Genomic DNA, 26567 nt, shown 5'->3' on the forward strand with positions numbered 1-26567 from the left:
AACATCGTTATAAGATGTCTAACTGAAACAGAAAATGCTGAAAATACTCAGGTCTGTAACATCTGTGAAAAGAGAAACAAAGTTAACATTTCACATCAAAGACCTTCCATCAAGCCAAAATATTAATTCTATCCCCATCTTAAATGGTGTGAGACATGAGATCTAAGAAACAACTGCACACTACAATGTAGATGTTAGAATCTCACTAGATGATCTGAATAACATTCTTGTTCTGTAATAAACTTGGGATTGTGACAGCAGGGCCACACCTACCTTTGTGGGACCATTTCCATGGATGATGACTGGCAATGAATTATACTCTATGTTTCGTGCTCTTACTCGCTTATCTTCAAACTTCAGAACCACTTCATCTGGCAATCAGAGAGAAACCAGCAAAAGATAGACTGTGTTAGCACAGTTAAATCTGTTGACTTTTGCTCTTAATTCTATTTACTTCCCCTGAAGTTAGTTTGTCAAACCTCCTCTAAGAATGAGACCATAAATACCAGATTGTATGTGCAACATATCTAATATAAAGTTCTGGAAACATTCAGAAATTACTGTCTGAGGAGAGATTTCCCACTATGCGTTCCTGCTTGTAGCTCTCTGTACACTGTAGGGAAAGAAGATGGGATGTTCATTGTCCAGTGATGGTTGCAATCACAGCCTTCACTGGCAGCCAGCATAAAGGAAGTTCCCAATTTCCATTGTATCAGTGATAATGGGAACTGCAGATGCTGGAGAATCCAAGATAACAAAGTGTGAAGCTAGATGAACACAGCAGGCCAAGCAGCATCTCAGGAGCACAAAAGCTGACGTTTCGGGCCTAGACCCTTCATCAGAGGCTCTGATGAAGGGTCTAGGCCCGAAACGTCAGCTTTTGTGCTCCTGAGATGCTGCTGGGCCTGCTGTGTTCATCCAGCCCCACACTTTGTTATCCCAATTTCCATTGACTGCTTTAGCCAGAATTCAGTTGGTAATCAGTAACCAGCATGAGGACAGCTCTGCCTAGATTGATAACTTCACTGACCAGGTTAACCTTTATTCTAGCATCTTAAACAACCACAACTGATAGGAGGTCATGCCCCAAGCACACACACCTGATGATCTTTATGAACAAGAGGTCACATTTCTATGGAACTGGCCTTGAATATTAGGTGAGTTGATGATTGTACACATATTCTTTTCTTCTTTATTCTTTCATTGGATATGGACATCGCTGGCAAGACAGCATTTGCTGCCCCCTGTCCTTAAATGGGCTCTTTAACTTGAATCAAGGGGCTTGCTAGGTGCTTTCAAGCACATAGCTCTGGAGTCATATTGGCCAGACTAGGTAAGGATGGCACATTTCCTTTTCTAAAGACATTAGTGAACTTGGTGGGCTTTTATAACAATCAATGTTGACAGTCATCATCAACATCTCTAAGACTAGATTTAACTTCCAGTTTTCAGTGTAATTGAATAAATTGAATTTGAATTCCACAAGCTGACATTGGGGAATTTTAAATCATGTTCCCAAGCATTCGCCTGGACTTCTGGATTATTCATCCACTGACATTACCACTACTCCATTGTTTGCCTAAGTTTTCATAGCTGCTTTATGCTTGGATTCTTGATTGGATGCTTTGTTGTGTGACTCCTGACTATGATTCAGAAGAGCAGAAAACACAGAGGCCTGTGCAGGATCCAAACCCGAACATACCAAGTGCTCCATTTAAATTCTGGAATATCCGACATTTGTGGTCCAAGGTAATATTCAAACTTGCCTGGAAAAAGAAGTGGAAACAAGGCAAATGTGAACAGGACAATCTCACTGCATGAATAATTAGAGCATTGTTGGTTACAATGGGCAGAATGTTGTGCTGCTTCTAGGAGTGGGAAGTGAGGTCCATGGGGGAAACTTAATTTTGCAGGAGGCTAAAATTCAGAATTCTAATGGAGGGGTAAACTTTTGCAATTAAGTACACAGAATTTTAAGGTGTGTTGAGCTTCCCAACAATAAAGGTCTGGAAGCCCTTTTGCATGCTTTTGCATCTCACACATGCCTATTAAAGGCTAACTCACCAGAGGCTTCCTCTGCCAGTTAATTTCTCCACAAGCAAGCAATATTTGATTTACAAATTCCTACTACATGACAGAGGTGTGCTCTAGATAATCTCATCATCTTCAAGAGTATTAGAGTAACCAGCCATTATTTTGTCCTTTTTGCGGAGTGTTTGTCTATTCCATGTCTTGATTGAGATTGGGTGATGGTTATCTAGGTTGCACAGTGCATAGAAGATGATAAAGGAAAGCAGAATGGAGTGTAACAAACAAGGGGCAAGGAGGCTGGCCAAACTGGGCAAGTATATCTGTCAGAGTGTGGGAGGTTCACCATTACCTGGGAAGGGTCATAGGCAAACATGAATGGTGCAACTACAGGTGGGAGTGGTTTCACAGACAGGGCTGGTGGTTGACGAAGGGTACTGGGCCTAAAGGTACTATCAGTTGTGTCAATGCTGGGGTCCTGGAGATTAATTTATAGATACAGGGGAGTGACTGGGAAAGTGACGGAGATAGGGGGAATTGGGACTTGTGAGGGTGAGAATTCCCAGCTCATGGAAAAGAGGCAGATGGTCACGTGAGGAGGGTCTCTAAAGGTAAAGCAGTAGGTGGTTTCAATCCTGCAAAGGTTTAGGATGGGCATGGGGAAGATGATAGCTATTGTCTCAGGAAGTGGTTGGGGAGCGAGATAGAAAGAAAGAGAGAGAGAGAGAGAGAGAGAGACAAAGAAAGAGCAGGTATGTGGATGGCTATTGTAATGGGTCCAGTGTAACAGGAGGAACATGAAGTGTGAGAGAGGGGAGGTCTACCCTAACATGGGGTACAATAAGTTCAAGAATAATAGGTGGAACAGGAGGAGAGTAATACGCAGTGAAACTTCTGAAGTGAAAATGACGCAGACCATTTCACCCTTCTCTAGCTCAGAGCAGAGTTCCTCATCAATAATGCATAGTTGAATTGAACGCAGGGATTTGCAGATTGGAGGAGTTACTGTAGAGTTCTGGGTGGTAACTGAAAGGAAATCCTTGTTATAATAGGTCAACTGCATGAGAACCAGGCTCAGATGTATTCACCTCTCTACGGTGAAGGCCTCATATACGGCAACTCTATCACTCCATGATTCAGGACCCTCATGACATTGAAATCTCAGCAAGGTCAGGAACTACAATGAAATTTGAAATGAGGGGCATTCTCTATAGTCGAAGGCAGGCAAGAAGTGAGAACAGCAAAGGAATTAGTCAATAGATTGAATCCTGCCATTTGTTTACATCTATCCTTCTATGCTTAACTGAGGATGGGTCATGTGAATCCTGCACTACTATTTGCTCTGGTAAAGTGAGGCATCCCTGAACATGGGATCATTTTCTGCTGTGTCTATGACATCTCTGGGTAATAGTTTTGGAGGATGGGGTGCAACAAAGGCAGGATTAGTGCTTCTGGTCAATAGCTGTCCAGGTACCCTTTAAGTCAGGCAACGGATCCTTCAACTCAGTGGTAACTCAGGGTCAAGGATTCATCTCTGCTCTACTGTAAGATTCACCAAGCTATTTATACACTCATCTGTAATAAATTGAGATTTGCATAATCACTTAAGAAATGTCAACGTGCTAAGTGGAAATGACGGTCACTTCTCACCTGACACTGAACTTAGACAACATAATGGAAGATTCCGCCCTATGTTACTAAATAATACATTACCACAGTGTTCCACTATTGCCCACTGATGGCTATACTCTTTTAATGTTCCTTACCCTCTTCTTCGGATCCAGATATATTTTTGTGTAAAAGAGTTGATCATCATGCTTGTCCTCTAGATCCCAGGGTTCCACAAGTTCATAAATATTCGGAGCAAAGCCAATAAATCCTGAAATTCCCCAAAAGGATAATGAAGTTACCGCAATGTAATCCTGATCCTATTTCTACAGGGCATTGGAATATAGGTAGTACAGAACTGAATTAAAGGTGTACACTGTGACCAATTTCTTCTTCTCTTGAGGAAATACATGCTGTCATTGGAGGTGATTCCAAGAAGGTTCAGTTGGGTGACCATGGGTATAGGGGGACAGTCTTATGATGACAGATTAATCGCTTGGGCCTGCACCCAATGGTGTTTAGAAGAACAAGAAGTGACTTTATTGAAATGCGTAAGATTCTTAGGAGGGTTGACAGGATAGATGTGGGAAGGTTGTTTTCACTTGTGAGGAGATCTGGAAACGGAGGGCACCATCTCCAATTATGTTGCTGACTTAGGACAGAAGTGAAGAGAGATTTCTTCTTTGAGGCTATCTAAATCAATCTGTGGATTGTTTCACCACAGAGGGTATGGATTATTGAGTATATTCAAGGTGAAGATAGGCAGATTTCTAATCAGTAAGGAAATTGAGGATTGTATGGATATGGCAGGCAAGGGAAGTTGATGTTTCCCAGATCTGCTATGATTACGCTGAATGATGGAGCAGGCTTGATGGGCTGAGTGGCGCACTTCTATTCTTATGGTCTTATGGCACATGATGAAAGTTCAATACTCCACTGAACTTTGTACATGAACATAGTTGGCAAATGAAGACAAGCTATTTGTATTGATCTCAATTCTACTTTATTCAGTGTGCACTTAGTACAGATTATTGGACAATTCTCATTGGGTAGAATGTGGGAACGGTAGGAGTAGCAATTTTGATGTTTCATTTTAACCTGCACAACATTGCCTGTTTCCAGTCATCTTAGACCTTCTGATTAAACGGTTAGTTAAGCTTTTCTCACTTTTAGATTCTGTTTACTCCAATGCCATCCTTTATGGATACCCATGTTCTGCTTCTCTTTGAGTTGTAACCACCTATCCCATTGCACCCTTTAACTTGCTAACTGAATTTTGTGCTCCTTTAGAAGATCAGGTTGGTGACTCCGGGTACAGAGCGATTATCTCATGAAGAGAGGTTAATAGCTTGGGCCTGCACTTAATGGTGTTTACTCATTTCTCATTCTTCTAGAACAAAAAATTACAGCACAGGACAGGTCCTTTAGCCTTCCAAGCCTGCACCAACATACTGTCAGCCACAACTCAAACCCCCTACTCTTCCAGGGACTGTATCCCTCTATTTCCATTCTATTCATGTATTTGTCAAGACACCCTTTAAAAGTCACTATTGTATCTGCTTCCACTACCTCCACCAGCAGTGAATTCCAGGCATCCACCTTCCTCTGTGTAAATAAAAAACACTTGGCTCGTACATCACCTTTTCTAGTGAGACTAGTGGGAGGATTTTGCACAGAGATTATTGTTCCAATTTCTCAAAGTCTTTTTGCAAAACCTATTGTCTTTCCTGCCTTGGAGGAATAATAGGAGGGCAGAATACCGGGTCAATGGAAAGATTCTTGGTAGTGTAGATGTGCAGAGGGATCTTGGTGTCCTTGTACATAGATCCCTGAAAGTTGCCACCCAGGTTGATAGTGCTGTTAAGAAGGCTTTACGGTGTTTTAGGTTTTATTGGTAGAGGAACTGAGTTCCGGAGCCGTGATGTCATGCTGCAACTGTACAAAACGCTAGTGCAGCCTCATTTGGAATATTGCGTGCAGTTCTGGTCACCCCATTACAGGAAGGATGTGGAAGCATTGGAAAAGGTGCAGAGGAGATTTACCAGGATGTTGCCTGGTCTGGAGTGCAGGCCGTATGAAGAAAGGCTGAGGGACTTTGGTCTGTTCTCATTGGAGAGAAGGTGGCTAAGAGGGGATTTAATAGAGACATGCAAGATGATCAGAGGATTAGATAGGGTGGACAGTGAGAGTCTTTTTCTGAGGATGATGACTTCAGCTTGTACAAGGGGGCATAGATACAAATTGAGGGGTGATAGATTTAAGGCAGATGCCAGAGGCAGATTCTTTACTCAGAGCGGTAAGGGCGTGGAACACCCTGCCTGCCAATGTAGTTAACTCAGCCGCATTAGGGGCATTTAAACAGTCCTTGGATAAGCATATGGATAATGATGGGATGATGTAGGGATGATGTCGGCGCAACATCGAGGGCTGAAGGGCCTGTTCTGCACTGTATTGTTCTATGTTCTATGTTCTATATAAACAACCACATGAACACCTATTTGAAGATAGATACAAATGAATGGAGGCACCAGTATAAATATAAACACATAAATGCTTTCACACATATACATCTTCATGTACACACTTTCATACAACTGCAAGTTATTATATGGAAACATAGCATTATACACAAGCTGCTTTACATGCAAATAAAAGTAAAACACTGTGAAAGTTGCAGATCTGAAATAAAAACAGAACGTAATGGAGAAACTCGGCAGGTCTGATAGCATCTGTGGAGAGAAAAAGTGGGTTAATGTTTTGAGTCCAATATGACTTCTTTCTGTAAGAACTGGATCGAAAGAATAGTCATGTGTGACTCAATGTTAACTCTATTTCTGCGTCCTCAGATGCTATTGAGCTATCCAACACTCTCTGCTTTACACACAGACATAAATCCAAGCATTCACTGTGCCCGTTACGCTCAGAGGATGAACTTTGTGCAATGCAAACAAGGAAACTCACCTCCGGAATTGAGGAATCGTTTGCCCTCCCTTACATGAGGGTACTGGGCTTCAAGATTGTGATTGGGCCAAATAAAAGCCTCAGCAGCAAAGACCACATTGTGCTTAGCCTGATGAAACTTCTTTAGTAATTCTTCAGGCCCTGAAGCAAATATCACATCATAGCTGAAAAACATTACAAGATTAGGTAGTGGAAGGAAGGAGTGCTTGAATTTAAACAGCACCACTGTTGGAACTCAGGATGTTTCTCATGGGTTTTGAAGCACAGGCTCTATTGTAATTTAAGAATGCTGGCAGCCAATTTGCATGCATCAAGCTCCCACCAACAGCAAAGTGATATAGAACTGTTAATTTGTTCTAATGGTGTTGTTGACGGATAAATATTGTCTAGGACATGGTGAGAAACTCTCCCACTCTTCTTCAGAATAGGACTCTGTGATCTCTTACACTCAGTTGAGAGATCAGATTGTCAAATCTTATGTTGTCAGAACCTCATGACCTATCCCATGCAGGGAGATCTTATACAACTGGAGTGTACCTGTCCACAAACAGAATAACCAGTTCCTTCTCTGTGGCATATGATTTCAAGGCTTGCTTCAGAATCCGTACTTTCTGCCCACCTCCTGAGGATTTTGTCACATCTCCACCTGTCCACTCCTCACCGAAACCCAACACCTACAAAATACAAACAGGGACAATTTTAAATATTAAACACCCATGGGATCTAGCAATGCCAAATTGCCTTTGAACGCCCAGTCAGGAATGATCTATGTTACTTATTAGAAGCAGGAACTTGATACTGGGCCAACATCAGCTAAAAAGTGTTCTGACACTGTTGTTTTGGATCTGTTACAAATCATTAGCCAAGGAAGTGGGGTGCCTGAGATTTTTTTAAATTCATAACCTCAGTTTTGGAATATCATTCATTGACATCACCCACATCCAACAAATGAGATGACAAATCAACCAACTGTACCTCTTACGGCGCTTGTGGATTTTCAGCCGCCTGGCTGATTTACTTATTGGTAACACACATTTGACTAGTGTCCTGATAATTAAACCCTGCACCCAGCAGTTTGCACTCCCCTCAAATTTGCTGAACCTAGTATAACCTGGTGTTTAGGGGTTAGGATTTATCCAACAATGATGTCAACAGTCCCAAATACATCCTTTTCCCAAACTTAAATCTCAGAATAATCTAACAGAGTGAACTAACTAATCAGAACCTTAAAAGCTGAGTAAGCAGCTGGGTTGCCAGCAGCATCAGGTTCTAAGAACATTAACTGTCATTAGAAACTTTATAAAAACTTTATCACTGTTTCAGTCCAATCAATCAGGATTTAACTTGCCAGAAGCATTTTGCATTAGAGAGCAACCTTATTGGTCTCTGACACCAGTTGCTTATCGGTTCCCATTGCTATTGTGTTAGTTGATAAATAATTTGTTCCAAATTATATCACCTTCACCGTGTAATTGAAGAAGTTTGCAGATCTCATGAATCGCATAAAGCCATCTGTTTCTTTTGTGGCGACAGTGAAAACCAAGAGATTTTCTGCAGGGAACAACAAAAAGGAGAGTTTGTGGCAGGAGCACAGCAATTCCCAACCTACACCCTCCTCACTGTAATCCACAGTCATGGACTCACAATATATACAGGCCCCACCGCAAACCATGTACACCAACTCAAACCCTACATTCTCCCCACTGTGCAGACCATGATTTTTGTATTTTTGGTTGTTTAAAGAAGAATTGCTGCATTTAAAAAAAAGTAATCTGCCATTTATTGTAAGTCCTGTTTACACAGTTGCTTGTTTAGGCGGTAGTGGAAGATGAGTTTGTAGATGAACTAGAGCCAAGTTTGCATATGAATGTAGCTTTGCCTGGCAACAAGTAGCTGCATGGTCTGTGGGTTAGTGATCAGTTATCAATGACAAAGGTCTTCAGCTTGCCAACAACTATGTGATTGACTCTCAGTTGGCTGAACATTCTTGCTATAAGCTATGACTTAACTGATAAATCAAAGACCTCTGTAAGTGGGAGCCAGTCATTTTGTGCCCCCTGAAAACAGGTGGAAGTATCTGGATAAGGAAGATAAAGAAGCAGTGTGCTGGTCAGGCCAAGAATCATCTCAGCAAATCTTATCGACAGGGGCCATTGAACTGCTACTCCACCATATTTTCTTTACCACTTATATATTCCAGTGTGTGTTGAGAAAAAGGGCAATAATAAGTGAGATGGAGTTTTAACTCAACTGGCATTATAAATAAATGGTTCATAATTTCACTGAATTCCCACATGGAAACAGGCTATTCAGTCCAACAAGTCCACACCGACTCTCTGAAGAGATCCCAACTGGACTCATCCCTGCGACCTGCATTTCCCATGCTAATCCACCTAGCCTGCACATCTTGGTAGGTGGAGTTAAATTTAGATAAATGGGAGGTGCTGCATTTTGGAAAGGCAAATCAGGGCAGGATGTATGTACTTAATGGTAAATCCTGGGAAGTTTTGCTAAATAAAGAGATCTTGGAGTGCAGGTTCATAGTTCCTTGAAAGTGGAGCCGCAGGTAGATTGGAAAATGGAGAAGACATTTGGTTTGGTTGCCTTTATTGGTCAGTGCATTGAGTATAAGAGTTGGGAGGTCATGCTGCGTCTGTACAGGACATTGCTTAGGCTGCTTTTGGAATACTGTGTGAAGTTCTGGTGTCCCTGCAATATGAAGGATGTTGTGAAGCTTGAAAAGGTTGAGAAAATATTTACAAGGAAGTTGCCAGGACTGGAGGGTTTAAACTACAGGTAGAGGCTGAATAGACTGGGACTGTTTTCCCTGGAGTGTCGGAGGCTGAGGGATAACCTTATAGAGGTTTATAAAATCATGAGGGGCATGGATAGGGTAAATAGGCAAGGTTTTTTTTTCCCTGGGATGAGTGAGTCCAAAACTAGAGGGCATAGTTCTAAGGTGACAGGGCAAAGATTTAAAAGGGACCTGAGGGCCAACTTTTTCCACAAGAAGGTGATGCGTTTATAGAATGAGCTGCCAGAGGAGATGGTGGAGGCTGGTACAATTATAACATTTAAAGGGCATCTGGATGGCTGTATGAATGGGAAGGCAAATGGGCCAAATGGGACTAAATTAAATTAGGATATCTGGTCGGCACAGATGAGTTGGACCGAAGGGTCTGTTTCTGCGCTGTATATCTTATTGACCTTAATGACCTAATCCCTTGACAGAATGGGCAAGTTGGCCCTCAGGTCCCTTTTAAATCTAACCTGTACATTTTAGGACTGTGGGAGGAAACTGAAGTATCAGGAAGAAACACACGCAGACATGGGGATAATGTGCAAACTCCACACAGTTGCCGAGGTGGAACTGAACTCTGGTCCCTGCTGCTGACAGGCAGCAGTGCTAACCATTGAGCCACCATGCGGCTGTAATGTTTACTTGTAGTTACAACCAATTTATCTGAAATAGTCATTCTTGTTAAGTACAGAAACCTAGTCTATGCTTTTTGTCAATCTGGGCCTAAAAGAAGATAAATTAAGGAATTCTGCACACTTTCAAGAATCTTTCACTTTGGGCACACTTCTGAGAATGACAGGGCTTGATTTCTAGCATGCTACTCTAGTGAGGCATATCACCACACCACAGGCTCACAACACACACTCCTTCCCAATGGAACCTATAAGCATACACACCCCAGCAAAATCCCGAGAAATTAATTCACGACTTAGGACAATAGAAGTCTCAGTTTAGCATTTATCTGAAAGATGGCACCCCTAACACTGCAGCAAGTGCTCGTTCAGTTCTACACCAGCAGTATCAGCCTGGATTACACACATTTACTGGAAAGAAATTTGAACGTATAATCTTCCACCTCACAGGTAGATATCACACCCTCTGAGCTATTATGAGGCTTAGAAATTTGTAGAGGGACAGACTGATTTGGGATTGATTACAATGATGGACTTGGTGACTGGGGGCCAAACTTGTCGAAAGAGGAGATTGTATTTGTTCATAACAAGTCTAACAAACAGGCATCTCTTGTAATTACATTTTCAATGTATCTTAGACTTAATATTTATACTTCAGGTGGCTGCGAGGCCATCTGAAAATGGCTCAGGGAGTTTAGTCCAGTCAAGATGACTGCCTGTCAACAAAAAGGTACTAATGATGTTAGAATATGATGAGCGGTTTAAGACAGTCAAGTTGGAACATTCAGGATTGACTGACAGGGGCCATGAAGATGTAGGCTAGAGCTATTTAGACCCACTGTAGTCCACTTTTGTGGCAGGACTAAAGCCTGAACTAGCCAAAATGTTGGTCGTAATAAAACCAGACTGGGACAGATGGGAACCATTTACGAGAACTGGTGGAACAGTGTGATCTTATGGACAGACATGCAAGCGAAGGTGAGGACGATACATGTCACTGGAGGGTGACATGCGGCAAAAGCAGAAAAATGACCCACCAAATGTTACTGTTGTGGGAAAGAGGAGCACTGGACTGAGACATGCTGAACTAAACAACGGGAAAAGCGAACTCGGGCAGTGAAAGGCAACTGCCGACTCAGGGTCAACGCCTCCCCTATTAATAGACGGTATCAAGAACATGACAGTCGAGCAGCAGAATGAGATGTTGAATATTATAAAAGACCAGACAGCACCCCTCTCCCTCGCCATACTCCTGAAGGCTCTAATACAATGAGGAGATGGAGTTTGCATCCCTACAAGGACGGACAACCGAGAAATACCAAGAAATCTTTTGGATATCGGAGCAGAATTAACTGTTTACTTCTCTATGGAAAATTACTACCCCTGGATGGGAAAACACAAACAGCACAAGGAGTGGGAGGCGAAAGTCTCACTCTTAACAGAACACATCCAGTGCTCATTGAATTGGGTCTGCGTGAATTAATGACCTCGGTGTGGGTAGGACCGATGGAACAAGCTCTCCTGGGAATGGACATTCTGATCTAGGTAAACTCTTCCTTGCACTTTGACGATGGTAAAGTGACCTGGTTGACAAGATGCATGAAAAAAGGGTTAAGAGACCATCCAATCTGTGCAAAGGATAAGGACTATTGTGGCTTGCTCCAGATGGAACCAGCATCATTCAGTGGAGTTGCCCCTTCATATACCAAACAATACCCCTAGAAGATTTGAAGCTCGGGTTGTGGGTGAAGTTGCAGACTTGCTCGCCGAGCCGGTGGGTTTGGTTGCAAACATTTCGTCACCCTGCCAGGTAACACCGTCAGTGCACCTCCAGTGAAGCATCTGTGTTCTGTCCCGTTATTTATATGCCTCAGTTTGCTGGGGTGGTTGGAATTACTTCTGATTCTGTTTCTCAGTGGTTTGTACACAGGGTCTAATTCAATGTGTTTGTTGATGGATATTCCGGTTGGAATACCAGGCCTCCAGGAATTCCCTAGCACATCTCTGGTTGGCTTGTGTGATTACGGATCTCTTGTCCCAGTCAAATTTGTGTCCCTCATTGTCCGTGTGTATTAAGACAAATAAGACTTGGTTGTGTTTTTTGGTGGCAAGTTGGTTCTCATGTATCCATATCGTCAGTTTTCTTCCAGTCTGGCCTATGTAGTGTTTCCTCATTGTCCTGGCATGGTATTTTGTATATTACACTGGTTTTACTGGTTTTGGGTATGGGATCCTTTATGTTCGTCAGTAGCTGTCGTTGGGTGGTTGTTGGTTTGTGGTTACACTGATACCTAGCGGTCTAAATAGACTTGTGGTCATCTCTTAAACATCCTTGATGTATGGTAGGATGATTAGAGAGCCCGGTTGTATTGTGTCATCCTGTTGTGGTCTGTCACAGAGGTAACAATGAAATGTGCTTTTTGGGTATCCATTCCTTTTGAAGACTCCATAAAGGTGTTCCTGTTTTGCTTTGCATCGTTCCGGGTTGCTGCAATACGTTGTGGCTCATTTAAATAGTGTCCTGATGCAGCTCTGTTTGTGGGCGTTGGGGTGGTTGCTAGTGTAATTGAGTATCTTGTCCATATGTGTCATCTTCCTATATACGCTAGCTGTTCCCTGTTGTTTTTGTATTCTGCCATTACGTCCAGGAAGAGTAGTCAGCTGTTGTTACCTTCTTCTTCAACATGACCAGACTTACTAATCACCCTACTGTACATCAAGCTGTACCAAAATAAAGTTATATCTAAATCTACCACTGGACTCTCATTGGAAAAATATAAGACCTAACATTCTGTCAGAATTAACAGCCACTTAATAATAAGAAGCCATCCCACCCCCACCCTCAACAGCTATTAAAATACTGACACCATCTGTCAATTTTTGTCCTCAAGGCACAGAAATACAAGAGCATGGAGTTACACTAGAATGTATAAAATGATGGTTAGCCAACAATTACTGCACGGAATATTCCAGGTCAACATATTATAGGATAGATGTGATTGCATTAAAGAGAGTGCATAGGAGATTCACCAGGATCGAGGAAAATTGAATCATCTGGAGTGGATTTCCAAAGTGAGCAGCAAAGGTTGGGAGGGGACCTGATAGAGGTATGTAAGACTGTGAGGGGCAGAAATAGGGTAGATAGGAAGGCACATTTTCCACTAAGCAATCAATAACTCAAAGGCATAACTAAAAGACCAAAGGGAGATTTGAGGTGGTTTTTATTCACTGGGAGGGTAGCATGAGTGTGAAATTCAACACTCAGAAGAGTGTTTGAGTTAGAAATTCTGACATTGAGGCAGCACTTAGATATTCAGTAAATTAAGGCAAAGAACTGAGGATGTTGGGAATCTGAAGGAAAGACATCAATTGTTGGAGAAGCTGAACAGTTCTGGCAGCATCTGTGGAGAGAAAGCAGTGTTAACTCTGAGTCCATTGACCCTTCTGCAGAATTGAGTAATGTACTAAAGAAGAGTCACCGGACTGGTTAACTTTGCTTTCCCTCTACAGGTTTTTTTTTATTCATTCACAGGATGAGGGTGACACTGGCTAGGCAGCATTTATTGCCCATCCCTAATTGCCCAGAGAGCAGTTAAGAGTCAACCACATTGCTGTGGGTCTGGTGTCACGTGTAGGCCAGACCAGGGAAGGATGGCAGACCTGCAGAGTTTGTCCAGCAATTTCTATTTTGCTTTTAACATTCACTTGCGTTGCAATAGCCTCCAAGGCTATGAGCCGTAAGCTGGAAAATAGGATTCTAATAGGTTTTTTTCCTGCAGTCAGATTTTTCTCAACTGGTGCAGGCGCAGTGGGCCGAATGGCCTTCTGTGCTGTAAACGTCCATGCGTTTCTCTCTATTACAAATAATTATTCAAAAGATTTAGTATAAATCATGTGTATGTGTAGGGTAGGGCTAGGAGGATGTATGGGGTAGGGCTGGGAGGGTGTGTGGGGTAGGGCTAGGAGTGGTAAGGGACCTTCAAATCTCCGGTTAATCAACTGGTGGAGAAAACATGTTCATGATTTTACTCAGCGCAGAAGTAGAGCTTAAATGAATGAAGCCTTCCACTCCCACCACGTACAATTACCAAATCGCAATACTACCTGAGAGTCTGGAATGAAAACTGAACTAGGGACAAGGGATATATCCAGTGGCTGCAGGAATATAGGGAGTTAAATCTTGGCGATAGAGTTGGAAATGGGCGGAAATCAAATGGGCTCAGAACCAAAACAGAGATTGAGCCACTGACTCCATTACAACTCGGGCCCTCCCATTCCACTCTCCCAGCCTTTTGGGAAACTGCTCACCCCTCCCCCATCTATTTCCACGTCAGCACCTTCACCCACCCCCGAAAAAAACATGACCCCAAACAGTAATTGAACAAAGATTCAGGAGAAAGTAGCCACAGATTCCAGCCCTGATCACTGCACAGTCGCCCCCGATGTTACAGACCCCATTCTCCATATTATTTACTAAACAACTAGGTCACTTTTGTTTGAACGCCCTGGGTCTTTATGCATCCCCTCCTCCGGCATTTAATCCAGCTGGGGCCCCAAGACGCTCCTCTTCAATCACTCATTTACTTAGCCCTTACAACCGCGCTCCCCTTCTCTAAACTCCTCTTACAACCCCCCCCCCATCACCTCCGCCCCACTCTCAATCGACCCCGTTCCTACTCATCCCCACACAGTTGCATCGTGGTTTCCCTGCATCCCAAAAAGCGACGCTTCTCCCGTCTTTACAATGTTTCTCGACAGCACCCCTCCCTCCTTATCTCCCCCATTCCATCCCCCCTCGTCCACTTTCCCATCCCTCTCTCATTTCCCCAACCTTTCATTAACCCTCTTCTACATTTCCCACCATCTTTGCCCCCTCTTCATCTGCTCTATGCCCATTCCACTCTCAACTTACCCTTCCATAACCCCTCAGTCCTATTTTCCCCATATCTTCCTTTTCTCCCCATCCTTTTTCCTATTTACTCCCCTATTCCACTCGTCCCCTCTTCACATCCCCTACACCACTCCCCATCCTATTCCTTTTCCCCTACACCAATCCCCCTCCCACACCCCCCTCACCTCATTTAAATCCCCTCATCCCGCCGTTCCTCTCCCCTCGTCCTCCTCATTCATTTCCCCCATCTGCCCTTTCCACTCTCCCTCAATTCCCCATTCCACTCGCCCTTCTCAACTCCGCTGCCTCTCTCATGTGCCTTTTCCCTCATCCTGTCCTTCTCCGTTTCTCTCTCCATTCTACTCTGCCCCCTGTACCTGAACCTCCGCGCTACTCTTATTTCTCCCCAAAGGATTCCGCCTCCCTCTCTTCCCGCAGTCTTGAAGATACCTTTCGGAACCGGATTTTCCCGAGTTTCACTTTTACAAACGCGAAATTGGGAGGTTAAAATCAGGGCCGGTAGGATCAGAAACAATGAGCAAACTCTTCGAACGCAATCCATTGCTTAATTCTGTATTCTCTCTCTCAATCCTTTCTTCTCGACTTTCCTTTTCAGAGCTTAAACTGGGCCCAGGGCTACAGCATCGCCTTCCATAGGGCAGCGCGTCACTTTAAACAGGCCAGCCCCTCTTCCCAGGCTCTCCCTACTGCCCCTGACTCACGTACACACAGACGGTGCACATACTCAACATAAAGACACACACACACATAGATGGAGCTACTTAATTGGTTCGAATCTTCTGCTGTGTTGCTTTTCCCCATCACTATTCAAAAACCTTTGGATCAGAGCTTGGGAAAATCAATCAGCTTTATTTCTCCCGATCAGTGTCCAGTGATCCCTGGTTTAGAGAGAGAGGACATCAGATAGCTCTTCTGCTCCTCATTGCTGTCTAGTAATCCATAGGTTAGCGAGGAGAAATCATTCCTGCTCCTAACCTCCGTTCAACGATGCCTGGACAAACGGCTCCCTGACCCTGAACACACTTGCCACATTTGGCTTAGGGAAATGGTATGTAACCTGGGGGGTGGGTTAGAGAATGAGGGGAAATCAACCGAGATGCCTGCTGTAGATCACTATCTAGTAAATTTTGATCAAAGGGAGGGGATAGTATCAAACGAGGCTCCTTCCCCTTATCACTGCCAGTGGACTCTCGCTGAAAGTTAGTAACGAATTCTGCCCCAGATCATTAACACTTTCTGCCCCAGATTTCCTTGTGGGAAATCAGCCTAGGTTCGTGTTCCTGATCATCACCAGTGAGTAGGTGGAAGAAGTGTATAGAACTGTTTACAGCAAGAATCATTAAACTTCAGGGGGGATACTAGCAAAAAATACCAGTGTCAATGTGGCTCTTGTCCAGCATTAGCAAATTCCTTCACACCTGACAAAAACCGAAAGGACTGCGGACGTTGTTAGTCAGGAACTAAACAGAAGTTGCTGGAAGAGCTCAGCAGGTGTGGCAGCATCTGTGGAGAGAAGTCAGAAGTTAACGTTTCGGGTCCGGTGACCCTTGCTCAATATTGTTTTTGACTCCTCAGGCCTGGACCTTGTTCATTCGTGAGCGCTAGGGGGCGTGGGCAAGTCTGCGCGGGCCAAAGAAGTGGAATCCCTGGGACGATGTCCTAAGGGGGCGGGACCACGGCGGGGGCGGGCGTTGTCTGAAATGTGGGCGGGATCATAGCGGGGATTCGTGAGGGACGTGAACCGTATTAAGGGCGGAGCCCTGAAGGGCGCGCGGTCATCATTGGAGGGCAGTGTCACTCAGAGGAGCGGTCGGCACTGGAAGGCGGGGTTCTGAAGGAGGGTTAACTGTATTGGGCAGGGTAGTCATGGGGCGGGGCCCGGGTGGGGCATCGTAAGGATGGGGCGGGGCCCAGTGTTCGACTGTGTTCGTATGAGGGCGGTGTCACGAGGTGGCGAGTCAGGATGGGCGTGGCCTTTGCGCTCGGAAGGCTCCCGTTTTCTTTTATGCGGAGGCCGATCCCAAGCTGTCGCAAAGTAAGCTGGAAATATAATGACAGTTCCGGGTAAATCTCACCGATGGCAGAAAATCCGACAGACGGCACTGTCCTGTGAGGGTGACAGGAGCGAGTAGAATCAGAGTAGGAGTAGATATTGGCTGAAAGAGGAATGGATTTTTAACTGACGTGCAAGCAATTAGAGCTGAGAAAGGAAATTCCGACTTTAGAATAGTGAGATGAGAAAGATTGAGAACAGAGCAAGAGAGAAATGCTGGAGGAACAGCTAGAGTGAAATACTGATGCTGACAGAGATAGAAGTGAATTGAGTGGGAGACTCAGGAGGGAGGGAAGGAAAGACAGAGAGAAAAGGAGCAAGGGGATGAGTGAAAGGGGGACAGATGGTGGAACAAAAACAGAGACTGCAATGTACTGGAAGAACGAAAAATTAGGACTCAAAATTACTTGGTGTGGCTGTCAGAGGGCGTGTTTTCTTGTACCAGTTCCAGAGAAGGAATTAAATTGATGTAACTGGATGGGAAGTGGATAATAATGGGAAGATAATACAGAAGGTAAAATGGCAGGATTGACTTCCTAAGTAGTATAATTGGCATATTGTGGAGAAGTTGTGCAATTGAAATTTAAAATAGGAAGACAACAAGTTTTGTGATGTGTTTTTCTCCTGCACTGTTGCCCTCTTCTGAGACCCATTAGAAAAAGAAGTTTTTGGAAGCAGAGAGACTCTGCAGGACGAGTCAGCACTTCAATAAGAAGCTGGAAGACAAAGGACGAAGGGAAGTTTTTAGTGGCCAAAGAATGTGGTTGCAGCAGCGTTTGAAGGGATTACCAATGCTCCTTTCAAGTAGCTGGGCCAGAAGAATGCTGGTGGGCCTAGGTATCCTGTTGATCTTTTACTGGTACCTGGTGTCAGAAAGTGGGTTCAGGTTGTTTCCTGGCTCTGAGGATGCCAAGACAGTGACAGACAGTTGTCTTCAGGTAGAGACCCAACAATGGAAGGCAGCTGTAGAGAACAGCAATGGCCTGATGAGTGTTATTGGTGGAGACAACACAGGACAGTTATCTGGCCCAGCTGTGGTTGGCAATGGTCATTTAGTTGTGGATGCTCTCTCCAATCAGCTTTGGGTAGCATCAGCTCCTGCCTCAGGCCTTGCTGCCATCCACCTGACAGATTATGTGCCGTTGGTGGTTTTGAAATCACTCGGTGTTCGTTCAGTATCTAGAGCTGCACTCATCCACTTTCAGGAGGGACTGGTTCGGTTGTTCCAGTGTGTACAGGTCGGACTATCCCACAAATATCGGGAGTGTATCACTGTTCGTGAGGATGTGATTGTGCATCGGAGCAGGCCCCACCTTATACTGCAGAAGATTCACATTTCCAACCCCAGTGACAGGGCTACAGTCTTTGAAGTCAACAGCAAACCGTCCATTGTTGGAAACAAGTTTTCCTCGAGCCTAGAGAAGCACAATGACCAGGAGTTTCTACTGTTATCGGGGAGAGTTCTGACAGAGGAAAGGGAGACTATTCTAGTGGTGGTGGCCACAGAGAAAATGGCCAACAGGCTGCAGTTAGCAGCAAAGTCTGAATTCACTGAACATGTGGTATCAGTAGTTTACACGCTTCAGTTAGTTGACTTAACAAAGTTGGAAGAATCATTTAGTAAACTGAGAGATGCAGCAAAATCAGAAATGTCTGAGCTGCTGAGAATGGGAGCAGAAGAACTGTATCATGAACATCAGAAAATGTGGGGTGATTTAATAATCTCAGGTAAGCTACTGTGTGCAGTTAAGATTGATCTTCTTTGTGACCCCTCTAATATTTCAATAATGCATTGATGTGTAGGGTCTAGACTCTCTCAGAACAGATGTTGTGTTCCTGGAAATGAGGGACGATATTTATGAGAAAAAAGCCAAGAACCCTTGACCTGACCTGTATTGAGATATCAGTGTATCACACCAGATTCCTCCTCCTGGAATCTTAGTTATATTTATTTTCTGCAGAATTTCACTTCAGTATCCTTAAAGCAGCTTGATGATCTGAAACATTAACACTTTTCAGTTTCTACAGATGCTGACTTGCTAGGTGCTTTCAGCATTCAGTTTTTAAAAAAAATTGTGTCTCCAATCTCTGCAATATTTTGTTTTTGTTTCATCTGGCAATTAATCAGTCTTTCTAGTGTTTTTTTTTTCACTCTTAATCTTGTATGGGATGTGGGTACTGCTGGCAAGGCTGGTGATTGTGGCCGATGCCTAATTCACCTGAACTAATTAGTTCTGTAGAGCATTTCAGAGGGCTTGTTAAAGTCAGCCATATTATTGTGGGTCTGGACCCTTGTGTAGGCCAAACTGGATAAGGACAGCACACTTCCTTCCTTAAGGGACTTTAGTGAATCAGGTGGGTTTTTACAACAATCAACAATGGTCACCATTATACTAACTTTTAAAGTCTGACTGTATTGAATTCCAATATTAAATTCATCATTAGTGAAAATTTAACCCATCTTCCTAGAACATTAGCTTGAGTCTTTGGATTAGTGGTCCAGTGATCATGTGTTTCTGATAAAGACGTTGGAGTTGGGTTTTACCCCCTTTTAGGTCTGTTTAAGGCTGAGATGTATAAACTTGTGATAGACAAGGAAATCAAGGCTTATGAGGTTCAGATGCAGATGTGGAGCTGAGACCGCTATCAGATTAGCTATCATTGTATTGAATGGTGAAGCTGGTTGAAATAGCCTGTTCCTGTCCACAAGTCCTCTATTCCTGTATTCTGCTCTGAGCTGAATCCATCCTTCAAGTTGGATTGAACTATTGACACTGATCCAAACAGCCAAGCCATTGTTGGCATGATCAGCTTTTTACCAAAGCAGGGAGAAACAATGATGTTTTGCAGTGAGTCAACACATGGATCTTGGGCAGGAAGCTATTAAATCAGCCTTTGGTGCAGAGCCTTGGTGCTGGTCAATGAGTTTGCTTCTGAGACTCTGGAAATAGGAGTTACTCTCTTTCCCCTTGGACCACTAAGACCAACTCTGCATCACCTGCAGCCTGCTCCATCCCTGAGGTGCTTTTGTTGAGTTATAATTATTTGACCTCTTCGACCCATTGCCATTTGTTGTGCGGATTAGTCTTTCCAAAGTGAGTAAATGCCACTTTAGTGTATTCATATTCTAAGAGATCTTCAAGATTCACTTCCTAGTCTGTGCTGACGCAAACTCTCAGTTACTGTATAGAGTGTTATTGATAATCCCACTCTGTGTGCATTTCAGTATCATTGTGACATCTTTGTACAAAAATAACACCTTGTGGGTGGCAGGGAGGGGTGAGGTGGGTAGGACAGGGTCAGACATAAAAGTTGCCTGATGGTTGTAATCATGATCATGGCTATACCTGCACTATCACATTGCCATCAGCATGCCTCCCTCTCATCCTGCTCACCTCTCACTCTTAATTCCCTCATCAATCCACCCACTCCTATTGCTTTTGCTGCAATCACCTTAGTCATACTTTGCTCGATCTCTTGCCTCACTATGCTCCCTTACACCTTGATCTGGACCATGCTGACCCAAGGTACTAGATTCACCTGTGGATATCAGTTTCCCCTGGGGCTGAGGGGATGAGAGTGAACCTTGCCCAAGGTGTCCACAATGAGTTGCCTTTTTTTGTTCCAGGTGTGGAGATGAAGAAGATCACCGACTCGCACACCCCTTCCAGCGTGACTGTGAATAGAACACTCTTCTATGTTCTTTCCATGTCAGTGGCTCCTCTGCTGGATTTGCAGAGTAGAGCTGAAGAACGAGAGAAGCTGGAGGCCAACTTGAATTATGCAGATCATTGTTTCAGTGGTCATGCTACAATGCATGCAGAGAACCTGTGGCCTGAGCAGATTTCTGATGTAGTTCGCTTGCTGCAGCTCACCAATCTGTGGAGACTCACACTGCAGAAACGAGGCTGTAGGAGCCTGTTGGCAGCTGGCTCCCATGGAATGCTTCAAGGGATGGTCATGAGTTTTGGGGGCCTACAGTTTACAGAAAACCACCTGCAGTTCCAGGCTGATCCCTCTGTCCTGCACAACAGCTACCTGCTGCGAGGAATTCATTACAACAAGGACCTTATCAACCTGGCAGTGTTACTGGATGGAGATAACAAGCCTTTTCTTCATGTCTCTGTCAAACCTCAGGACAAACCAGTCAAACTGTACGGCTGTGAGGCAGGCTGCATGAACGATCCAGTGGAACTGACCTCTGAGCTTAAAGGTCACACATTTCCTGTCATGGTAACACGCCCCATCACTCCCTTACTGTACATCTCGACTGACCTGACTCATCTGCAGGCACTGAGGCACACACTCCACCTGAAGGCAATCCTTGCTCACGAGGATCACATGGCTGAACAGTACCCAGGCCTCCCCTTCCTCTTCTGGTTCAGTGTGGCATCACTCATCACCTTGTTCCACCTCTTCCTCTTCAAGCTCATCTACAATGAATACTGTGGCCCAGGCGCCAAGCCCATATTCAGGAGTAAGGTATAGATCTTCCGTGGACTCCCCATCTCTCCTTGCTCACTGGGAGCCATGCTACGTTGTGACTCTTGCACCTTTCTCTGAGATGGGAGCGCTGTGGGTCTGTGGTGATAAGAGGTTTATTTTGCTTTCTGGTGAGACCTTTTAACTTTTATCCCCAGCACAAGGACCCTAGTTCAAACTTGGAACAGTATGCTTCCTGACAGAAATCAATTTTTTTTTTCGTTTGCACTACAAATTTTAGATTGAGCAAAATCAAAGCTTATGTTTGTGTGTGTGTGTGCCCGCGCGCCTGGCTCAGTTATACCCACTGAGAAATTATCAACACAATACATGATAAAGTAGCTTTATCGGAGCTCATTGTTTTAAGTGTGGTATCTGCACAGAGTGCAGGTGAAGGGGGTCCTCCCTGCTTTCTCAGCATTACGTTTTGGGGGATTTGATGTAAGGGGAGATCAAATGAGGTGTATAATTTCCAAGTGATTTGAAGCAGTATCCAAAGTGAGGAATTACTTTGTATCACCAGTCACTCTTAGTGGCTCTGAAGGTGAACGGTGGGAGCTTGAGTGGGTCTAGGGATGACAGCGCAGAATGGGATCTGACCATATGTAGCAGTTAATTAACTGTTGTCTTTTCCTTCAGTCTGATCTGAAAGGGCGCTGCTTTCAGCTTAGTTGAGATTCAGTCAAATTTTACCAAGCCTGCTCTAAATTTGGAACAATTCCAGTCTCTCAAGTCATTTGAAAATGCAACATTTTAGTGTGAAATCTATACAGAATGCAGAGCTGACAAGTTTAAGTTTTAATATAAAATGGACAGTCAAACTCATGGTTAAGCAGTGTCAGCAAAATCCTGAGACATGTTCATTCTTTCTAATGTGAACAAGCAGAATTTTGGAGTGGGTGTGGAGCTTGTTGGACCCTGCCACGATCGCATTGTTCAAACAGAGCAGTTTGGGTCCACAGATTTTGTTTGTGACTGTTACTGGGAGAATGGACCTTAATGAGTTGTCCTTAGTACATCAGGAAACCCAAAACATTTCACTTTGATTTTTACTGAAAAAGAAACTGTACTGTGAAATGGGAGAGTGATTGGACTGAGTAGAAAGGAATGATTGTCAGTAAGTCAAGTGGGCTGTCAAGGTATCCAGCCTAGTACTTTCAGTTTCCAACCTCTGGGATTCCTCTGCATGATTGCCAGTGCTTGTACACAACAGGAAGGAACAGACTCTGTACTTAATGAGGTGTCTCCACAGTCGGGTGGCCAGCCAGTGCCTCTTGATTCATGAGCCCAATGTTTAATCAGCAAAAAAATTCAACGGGCACTTATTTGACACAGCAGATGTACATGACATGGTACAAAACCACACTCCTCTACCAGCACCAAACCCTCCCCTCAACTGCAGCTTCACTCATATTCTCAGAGTCACTGTTCCTTAGTACTCCCTTTCGTCAGAGTTTGTTGGGAACTCTTGGATAGAGGTGAATGACTTTACCTCCTGTAAACAGCTGTGAGCGTTTATTGATTTATTTATAAACTGTGCTTGTGTGTGAATGCTCTGAGTATTGTATTCACCATTTCAGAGTTTCTAAGAGACCTCACTTGGGGCATGAAGTTTGTAAATAATCAGGCTGGTGAGTATAATATCCTAAGCAGTCCGTCAGTGCACAAATAAACCATGCTCTGAAGTTGCTGTGTTCTCGGATGTTGATGGAGCCATACTTTGCCTGTGAGGCTTTCTCACCTGCCTCTTCTTTCACCTCTCAGTAAAGCATGGAACAAAAAGCAATGTCTTGGCCCGACAGCAAACAAATGGTTTCTGCCCCAGCAGGTACAAAGAAGATACCATTGTGCTACTGGCTCTATTCCAATGGCATCTTGAGTTTTGTGGAAGACACATACTTACTCACACTTCACACCAGTTTAAACAAACCTTTTCATGTTGCTGATCCTGTTTATTTAGTAGTAACTGGAGAATCGATAGAAACAAATAAACCATTAAACAGCCCTGGGATTCATTCACAGGAGTGATGCTATTTTTCACTTAGGCACTCCAGTGGAAGAGAATCAAAGGGTTTTTTTTAAACTATCTAGGGTGGTGCAAGATCTTCATTCTGCCCATTGTATGTGCTTCTTGGTTTGAAATTTTCCAATCCCAGAGGGTGCAGTCTCAGGTCCCCAGTCTGCTGTTTAGGTAATAGTCAAAAGCAAATGAAGCGTGTACCCATCTTGAGGAAGGATTAGATTAATAGCTTCTCATTCATTTTGCCTGTTGTGCTTTCTTGGGCTTGTTTTCAAAGCAGCATGAATGCGATCTGAGATCAGTGTGGCTAAATAAATCCAGGTTGTGGAAAGATCCATGCCAGAAACAATCTTCGTATATGGACACCAAGCTAAATTGGGAATTGTTACTACCATTAATTTTCATACCTATTTATTAATATCCAGTGTTACACTCCTAATTATTACCACCTAATGTTTAGCCCACAGGTTATTAAAATTGCCTTGAATATTCCTGCCATACTTTGCAACTGTCTTTCGTTCCGTTCATCATTATTACCCAATTGTTAGTGCTCTCTATTGTCACTGTCCTATAGTTCGTAGCATTGAATGTTACTGCTCTGAGTGTTAGTACTGTCCATTATTGCTGCTGTTAATAATGCCATTCTTTGTTACTGTCCTGCTTTGTTGCTACCTTGATTATGATTACTGAGGGCTACAGTCAGTATTTTTGTATTCACTTGGCTGGTTTGGTCTGTTTTCCTGTTAGATTCAGCCTTGGTTGAATTGTTTTTAGCAGTCTGATAGTTTGACAAGTTTCCATGTCTACTGGTTACAGTCTTTTCTTTGTCAATTAAACAGGACATCGAAATCATGCCGTGAAATGGTTCTTATCCCGTTTCATCATGATCTTGTGTGGCTGTTGACTTCTGTAGGCTTAAGGATTAGAAGGTGATGTGGCCATCAGCATTGGGTGAGAGTGCAACTACAAACAGATTCCTTTTGTTCCCCTTTTAGTAAAGAAAGGGCACAGCATTAATTTATTTGCTAAAAGAATGTGAAATTGCATTAGACACTGGATATTAGACAACCTGCAACAAGGTCTTGATTGTCACCTTTGTACAACTTTGACTGATCATAACTCACATTGAACTGGTATTCTAGACAGAAAGCCACAAAACTTTATTGTTATCTCCAGTGAAATTCACCTTGTTTTCCAGCATTATATGGGCTGAGCAGTTCTAGCAGGGAGTGAAGGAATACCTTTCTGAATCAGTTGTGTGGTCTTTGTTTATCAGATTCAAAATTGTCATTTAGGGAGAGAACTGTGGGGAAATTGTTTTGATCAAAACAATGTTGTGGGGTGATATTGCTGTGGGGTTTTGTAATGATGCTGTTAACAGTTTGAAATAAATGCCAAAATTGTAACACGTGACTTAAAGGTTGAATTGATTGAGAATTGGTTACATCTCCTGTTTCTGGCTATCATACAATATTTTATGAACAAAACTGCCACCACTGTTAGATTTAAATCTATATCTTATGCCTTATAGTGTAAATTTTATACTTCAGTAAGTGATAATGAAGAAGTGTCCAGGTGTCATTTACTGTTGTTGCAAGCCGCCTGAGTCTGTGACTCTCACTTTGGTCTATAACAGAACTTATCAAGCACAATGGCCAAAACTACCTGCATTATTTCCATTGCATCAAAGGTTGATTTAACTCATCTTCATATTCACAGCAAAGATTAAAGTGGAATCAGTTGTACAATTGCTACGATTTACGAACAGTGAAGAATAGTTCCCACTTCCTCAGTAACTGAGGCTGTTAGAGAGGGAGGAGTTCTCTGCCACTTCCTCCACATACAATCTGACCCCACAACCAAAGAGATATTTCCCTCCCCATCCCATCTGCCTTCCGTAGGGGCTCCTCACTCCTCCATACTCCCCACCACACCCGGAACCTTTCCTGCAACTCAGCAAGTGCTACACCTGCCCCTACACACCGAACCACCTCCCCCTTCATCCAAGGCCCGAAGCAAACTTTTTATATCAGACGGGCTCACCTGTATGTCTGCCAACTTGATCTACTGTATCTGCTGCTCCCGATCTGGCCGCCTCTACATCAGTGAGACCCAGTGAAGACTCAGACTGTTTTGTAGAGCATCTGTGTTTCATATGTGACAAACGATAACACCTTCTGGTCACTAACCATTGTAACTCCCCCTCTCACTCCCTGGGTGACATGTCCATATTGGGCCGCCTCTAGTGTCGCAATGACATCACTTGCAAACTGGAGGAGCAACACCTCATATTTTGACTTGGGAGCCTACAGCCCAGTGGCCTTAACGTAGAATTTGCCAGTTTTAAAATCCCCCCCGCTGCCGGCCTCATCCATCTCCAACCTTCCCTTTCATCTCCGCCTCCTCGACCTGACACAATCTGTCCATTTTCTCTTCTACCTATCTGCCCTACCCATCCCACTGACCAATCACTACCTGCACACACCTATCACCAAGCCAACTACCTTCCCTAGCCCCACCCCCCTCTATTTATTTCCCAGCTCCCTTTTCCCTCTCTGTTTCTGAAGAAGGGTCCTGACCTGAAATGTCAACTTTCCTGCTCCTCTGCTGCCTGGCTTGCTGTGTTCCTCCAGCTCCACTCAGTATTGTCTATAATCAGAGATGCTGGTTTCAACCCCCATGCCTTGCTCAAGGCACTTGCACAGAGGTAGCTGGCTGTGGGTTCTGTGTCCATGGATTAGAGAGGGGAGAATGAACCAAGGCTTACAATGCTGAGCAGCTCATCAGCCAGAATTGGTAAATGGATGTTGGGTAAAGTCAGGATCAGCCGTGATACTTCCTACAAGTTATAAACCTGTCAACTCTCAACCTGATCTTACCATGTTACTTGGGTCAAGTAACAGCAGATGTCTGACTCCTGTAGACTACCCCAGTGATAGTCTAGAATGATGAAGCAATAGTATGGGAGCTTTATTTCCTGTTTAAAAAGAGTAGAAAGAGCTTTATTCTGTGATTGACCCCGTGCTGTCCTTATCCTGGGACTGTTTGATGGGGACCATGAAAACAGAGCT

At 43.7% G+C, this 26567-nt stretch overlaps 2 protein-coding genes across 4 annotated transcripts in view; one reads left to right on the plus strand and one right to left on the minus strand.

The window, feature by feature from the left end:
• Positions 1-15645, minus strand: part of plod1a (procollagen-lysine, 2-oxoglutarate 5-dioxygenase 1a) — a 34290-nt gene extending 18645 nt beyond the window's left edge. For all 3 annotated transcript variants that reach the window (XM_048561393.2, XM_048561394.2, XM_048561392.2), the window contains exons 1-7: positions 15371-15645; positions 8057-8148; positions 7135-7271; positions 6598-6761; positions 3795-3907; positions 1703-1766; positions 274-371 (exon numbers count right to left, since the gene is read on the minus strand). In XM_048561393.2, coding sequence (XP_048417350.1) covers positions 274-371; positions 1703-1766; positions 3795-3907; positions 6598-6761; positions 7135-7271; positions 8057-8148; positions 15371-15482 — 780 coding nt within the window. In that variant the 5' untranslated portion in view covers positions 15483-15645. The remainder of the gene's footprint in view (positions 1-273; positions 372-1702; positions 1767-3794; positions 3908-6597; positions 6762-7134; positions 7272-8056; positions 8149-15370) is intronic.
• A 1290-nt stretch (positions 15646-16935) lies between these two features.
• On the plus strand, positions 16936-24902 carry kiaa2013 (KIAA2013 ortholog). Its single transcript, XM_048561521.2, has 2 exons — positions 16936-18722; positions 20623-24902. The coding sequence occupies exons 1-2, from the start codon at positions 17753-17755 to the stop codon at positions 21480-21482; spliced, it is 1830 nt and encodes a 609-aa protein (XP_048417478.1). The 5' UTR covers positions 16936-17752; the 3' UTR covers positions 21483-24902.
• The last annotated feature ends 1665 nt before the right edge of the window (positions 24903-26567 follow it).

The sequence above is a fragment of the Stegostoma tigrinum genome, chromosome 28, assembly GCF_030684315.1.
Source record: "Stegostoma tigrinum isolate sSteTig4 chromosome 28, sSteTig4.hap1, whole genome shotgun sequence".
In the NCBI taxonomy this organism is placed as follows: Eukaryota; Metazoa; Chordata; class Chondrichthyes; order Orectolobiformes; family Stegostomatidae; genus Stegostoma; species Stegostoma tigrinum.

Bases quoted from the DNA above. Each gene is read 5' to 3' on its own strand.
- kiaa2013 (XM_048561521.2), top strand. From the start codon at position 17,753: ATGTGGTTGCAGCAGCGTTTGAAGGGATTACCAATGCTCCTTTCAAGT. The intron at 18,723-20,622 runs GTAAGCTACTGT...TTTTTGTTCCAG, and splicing joins GGGTGATTTAATAATCTCAG to GTGTGGAGATGAAGAAGATC.